We start from the raw sequence: 5,552 nt of genomic DNA, 5'->3' as shown, positions 1-5,552 counted from the left end.
GCTGAAGGTTGACCATCCAATGGGCCAGGCTTCTAAGCTTGAATAACATTTCTGGTACCCAACATGAATTATTTTTTAATAATTTAAAATATCAAAACTCTCTTCAACCTTTCGTTCTTTTTCTTTTAATTCATCAAACTCTAACTAACACTCTGTAATACCTTCTCTTTCTCCGCTCCACCGTGAAATTGTCCCCAAACTAAACAAAAGTTTCATTATAACATCATATACACCTAATTATGGTTCGAGTTGGGTTAATCTAAAATTTTAGATTATTTTCTAAATTCGGATCTAACTCGAAAAATGGGTCTAAAATTCTACCAAATTTCGACTCAGATTAAAAATGCTAAACTCGAGCTTGACCCGGTCCGCCCGTATTAAATTTTTAATATAAAAAATTTTAAAAATATAATACATCAAAATACACTAAAAACATTAAAAGATATGTTTCTCAACAAATTGAAATACATTTAAAAAATTATAATTAAATAAAACTAACGTAATTGCAACTTAGCAAGCAAATTCTGTTCAGACCAACTTTTTTTTTGTCCAAATCTATTTTTCAAATTTATATTTTTTACCAAATCATCTCACTTTTCGTATAGACTTTCAAAACTGAAGTCTAGGTACGAGTCCAAAGTTGCATTTTCATTGAAGTTCCTATTTTTCCAAATTTTACTGCCTTAAATGTAAAATTAGTCAAATTATACTGTTTTGTCACTTAGTCACGTAAAGATTTTATTTTTATTTTTATTTTTATTTGTTAAAAGCGGCACATAAATTGTTAATTTTCTTTCAATCTATGTAAAACATGATACAACATACAAGCCGATAAAAACATGACATTTTTATTGCACATTCAAAATTCTTAAAAAGAGAGAGATGATGGGGACTAATTTGTATCACAGTAATCTTCTCAAGGAACTACAATTCTATCTTAACATAAACTGTTCTCTCCAAGCATTTTGTCATCCGAGAAGAATATAATATATAGCAGATTAAAATTAAAACATATATATTGATATTTATTTCAATCAAAGTGTTAAAACAACAGGGTTAGACCAGAGAGCTCCATAGGAATGGCATTAGCCCAATATTATATATTGAATTTGATAGTTTATATTTTTTTTTTTACTATTATTAACATTGCAACAAAAATGAAGATACAATAAAAATGGGGCTTGAACGCCTTTGTTCAGCCACACTAAAAAAAAGGTGCTTTAAAGTTCTCATCAACACTAATTTCTTCTTTTTCTTTTCTTTTTTTGCTCTCACTTGATATTTATATTTGCTTCTAATAAGAGGCCAACAATTCTAGTTCATGGTTTTCCTCTAACTGTAACAATTTGGCCAAAACTCCAACTAATGGAGCTGTATTATACGTGCAAGCCTCGGTTTGCATGTAATTATCTCTTTGGTCCCAAAAATTATCTTCGGAATCGGGTCCCCCGACCACCGCCCCAACCAACACATTAGGATTCACTTCGGCTCGATTATACCAATGGTCATAACCTTGAGTGCACCCAATGAACCCTTTATTCTCCCTGTATGACACGATTGAGGCCCCTCTATGGTGCACCTTGGTGGGGTATTTTGATCCATAACCCACTAAATAACTCATGTTCATGGGATTTGAACCTAGTATGTAATCAACTTGAGATTTGGCAAAACTGAGGATCTCTTCATGATCCACTGTTCCGGCAGGACAACGGAGGTTTTGGTTCAAATCTTGGAGGAATTCTGAGTAGATGGTGAGAAGGAATGCTGCCGTCGTCACGTATTGCATGTTGTTCCATTGCCGGATGTATAAAAGGCCTCCTGGGGTTCGGTCAATGTTGGTGGTGGTGTCGTTGTTTTTGTTGAGACATGAGCATAGGTAGTACTCGGCTTTTGATCGGTATTGCTTCAGAATGTGAGCGTGCTGCTTGTGTTTTTCCTTCTCCAGCAACTACCAAGGAAAAAAACAGAATTCATATTAATACCATTTTCGTTTAATATAGAATAAAAACTAAATCGATTGAATCGAAAATTAACTGTTAAAGTAGAATATTAAAATGAATTAAAATCGAAAATGAAAGAAGAAACAATTGAGTTAAAAAATTATCATTGTCTTGATAGAAAACATGAATGTTCCATAGAAAAGATCCAAAATTCAACAACATTTAAATTGACCACACCATGATAGGTCCACGCTAGGTTTATTCAAGAATGGAGCAGACCAATTTAATTTAAATTGAATGCAACCGTTTTGAGTTGTGTTTGATGAGTCGTAATAACAAATATTCAAGGATTTTTGCAGAGATTTACAGCAAAAATAAAAGGTCGAAAATACGTGGGTCTACAAAAATAAACAAGCTTGTGACGGTGAAGGTATGCCCAACATTCATAAATGAAAGAGCAGCCTGTAACCATTCACTTTGATTGGCAGTGGGGCAAAGACGTCTACCAAAAGACCCTACCTCAAAATGCTTACGATATTATTATACATTTGTTTACCGGGTTAGTGTACACCTCCTATGGTTTTGGAGCGGCAACAATGTAGTAGCGGAGCATGAGAAATTACTGATCTAGGCATCAATTGCACATGGATCGGTGCACTTATGCTTATAAGTAAAATTAAAATCAAAAGATGGTTCCTTGATTAGGGATGAGTCTATCAGTCTACTTTGCTATGTTTTTTTTTTATATAATAAAAAGAAAAGGTGGAAGTGCATGTTCATTATTACATCTTTGAATCTAGAAAAAAGCAAATCTCATGAAGATTTTGGGGAGTCATCCCCTCTTAATTCGGATTAATAAATTTTAATATTCAAATATCTTTGTATATGGAGAAACATTAGCGTAATTTGTTTTGCTCCTGCTAATATTTTTAAAAGCACCGAAACATTGGTTAAACATGGACATCGATTTGGCATCATTAAATTTGTTGTTTTTTCTTCAAAATTGTTCAAATCTTACTTTTTCTTGTTAAATATGAAATGACCCCTAATTAAACATTCTAATAATATAAGCAAATTGGCATTGATGACTGATGAGAGGGATTTACCTTTGAGGCCATAATTTGAACTCCAGCGTACTTAACATCCCAACTGAACTCCGTAATGGCCCAACCAATCCCACCAAAAGCATCAGCATTGTTTACAACGTATTTCAAATACTCCTCCTTGTCGGTTGCCTCGTAAAGCCACAAAGCTGCCCACAGCAACTCATCCATGTATCCGCTCACCGACGCATAGTAGTTTTTCACCACCGTAACGCTTCCGTCATATTTCCCCCTGTACTTATCCCCGAACTCAAACAACTAACACCCGCCGAAAAAAGGAACCAAATTTCAAAACCCAAATCTAATTTTTCATAATCATGGAAGATGTAATATTTAAGTTAAAACAAGGGCTTAGGTACCTCTTGGGCATGGTGCAAGAGTAAGTGGGAATAATGTGCGTTTGTTTTCTTGAACACAATCGAGGCGGCCGCCATTGCCGCCGCCGTCTCTCCGGCCAGATCCGATCCGGGATTGCTCTGGTCGATCTTGTACGCTTGGCGCGAGGTGGTCATATCCTCGGGGCGTTGCCAACAGTAATGGTCAGTGTCCCCATCACCCACCTCTGCCCATAGTACATTGGGGCTGGTGTGTGCCTTGATGAAGTAATCCGTCCCCCATTTAATAGCCTCTAAAGCATGCTCCAATTCCCCGGCAATGGCGATTTCGTCGTGGAATTCGATGATACCCCAAGACAACATTGTGACGGTAAAAGCCATTGGGAGTCCAAACTTGACGTGATCCCCAGCATCGTAATATCCCCCCACTAAGTCCACCTACAATAACAGATAACATTTCAACTTAGAACAATATTTCGAGAAAAAAATCCAAAAAACACTAAAAACCCAGTTTCTGGGCATTCAATGAATGGGGACATACTCCTTGTTCCAATCCATCGGTGAGGCCAGAATGGTCGCGCCAAGTGACGCGTTGGTTGTAGGGTAAACGACCGGATCGTTGGGATTCAAAGTAAAGGAGGCTCTTGGTTAATGCATCGGCATAATCAAATGGTTGAGCTGCTGCTGTTGTTGCGAGAATGGCGAAAACAGCAGCGGAGAAGAGAAGAAGGGTCGAATGGGGGGCAAATCTGGGGGTATTTTGATGATTGTTGTTTAGCTGCTGCTTCACCATCATCTTCTTCTCCATTGTCCCCTCCTTCCCTCCTAAACCAACCATTTTATTTGGCTACTTATTTAGTGTGTTTACTTTTAGGAGTGAAGTGAGCAGAAAAAGCATTATCTTTCTCTCTGTAGTTGGAGGGCTTGACTTAGCATTACGTTACGTAGGAGGTAATGTGTATCTACAAAAATTAGTTCAAATTTTATAATTTAAGAAATTTTGGGGGTTTAGTAAAAACTAAAATTACTAGTTCTACTGATTTCGGTTTTTGCATTAGAATGTGAATAGACGGCTTTTTGTCTCTTTTTTCCCCTTTAACGTAGAAAGCGTGATTTAAGCAAATGTGTTTCTGAGCATTAATTAATGAGAGACCCCCTTTCAACATATATTCTAAATTTGGTATCTATTTAAATTTATTTTTACTTAAATTTTATCATCTAAAATCATTTTAATCTATGTAGATTACGCTTAATTTATGTTTTGGAATATTTAATTTTAGCCTAAATCACTAACAAATTAAAATTTATATATCTATCAAACCAATTTTATGAAGATTTAGTATACCCATAAACGCATAAGAATATAAAGAATAGAATAATGTCATAAATGATTACTATAAAATCATTACTTTTTCAATTCAATTTTGTATTTAAAAAATTTATCAAAATTTTGATACGTTCCCTTCACTTTAAAAATTATGTTATTTTTAAATTGAAAATATTAAACCATGTTTTTAATTTAAATCCAGAATTTTGTAAGACTTTAAAAATTAAAGTATCAAAATACAATTATTTAAAAAAATCAATAACTTCAGTACATTATTAAAAAAAAGAAAAACCCACTGGCATATCGAATGTATCAAATTCTATTAAACAAAATAAAAATTTCCAGGTCCATTAAATAATTCATTTTTTTAATAAAAGTAAATTGGAAAATTCATAAACTAATTAAAATAATGTTTATTTATTTGTCTATTTTACATCTGAAGCACTAGCTCCTAATTCCCATGAGCTCATAATAAGTGGCCTGCTGCCACAATTTTATATATAATATACAAGTCAAATTCCACTTTGGGTATATTATGAATTTAGTACTTGTACTTTAATTTAACCGATTTTAGTCTCTTCACTTTTTAATTTTTTAAAATTTAATCCCGATCCAATGGTAACAGCTAAATCTAGTTAGTTAATTTATGTTTTTAGTCTTGTATTATGCTCAAAGTTATAGATTTAATCTACATTCATCAATTGGATCATTCCTAATGACTATTTTTTGAATTTCAAAAGTTTAGTCTTAATGTAAACGAAAATTGTTAAATCTATTAATTGTTTTTTTCAGTAACATATGAAAATAACAAACAAACATAACATTACACATGTTATAGTTATCATTT

At 33.8% G+C, this 5,552-nt stretch overlaps 1 protein-coding gene across 1 annotated transcript; it reads right to left on the bottom strand.

The window, feature by feature from the left end:
- Nucleotides 1-1,070: 1,070 nt before the first annotated feature.
- Nucleotides 1,071-4,462, bottom strand: LOC107912634 (endoglucanase 11). The gene is made up of 4 exons (XM_016840905.2): nucleotides 3,920-4,462; nucleotides 3,403-3,816; nucleotides 3,047-3,301; nucleotides 1,071-1,948 (listed from the first exon to the last, which is right to left on the bottom strand). The coding sequence occupies exons 1-4, from the start codon at nucleotides 4,214-4,216 to the stop codon at nucleotides 1,295-1,297; spliced, it is 1,620 nt and encodes a 539-aa protein (XP_016696394.2). The 5' UTR covers nucleotides 4,217-4,462; the 3' UTR covers nucleotides 1,071-1,294.
- Between the last annotated feature and the right edge of the window lie 1,090 nt (nucleotides 4,463-5,552).

The sequence above is a fragment of the Gossypium hirsutum genome, chromosome D11 (genome assembly GCF_007990345.1).
Source record: "Gossypium hirsutum isolate 1008001.06 chromosome D11, Gossypium_hirsutum_v2.1, whole genome shotgun sequence".
Classification (NCBI taxonomy): Eukaryota; Viridiplantae; Streptophyta; class Magnoliopsida; order Malvales; family Malvaceae; genus Gossypium; species Gossypium hirsutum.
The sequence above is the reverse complement of the archived record's forward strand: the minus strand, read 5'-3'. Positions and strand labels throughout refer to the sequence as shown.

Coding starts and splice junctions, on each gene's coding strand:
- LOC107912634 (XM_016840905.2), bottom strand. CDS start 4,216: ATGGTTGGTTTAGGAGGGAAGGAGGGGACAATGGAGAAGAAGATGATG. Junction 3,817..3,919: donor CCGATGGATTGGAACAAGGA/GTATGTCCCCAT, acceptor CTGTTATTGTAG/GTGGACTTAGTGGGGGGATA. Junction 3,302..3,402: donor TCTTGCACCATGCCCAAGAG/GTACCTAAGCCC, acceptor GGCGGGTGTTAG/TTGTTTGAGTTCGGGGATAA.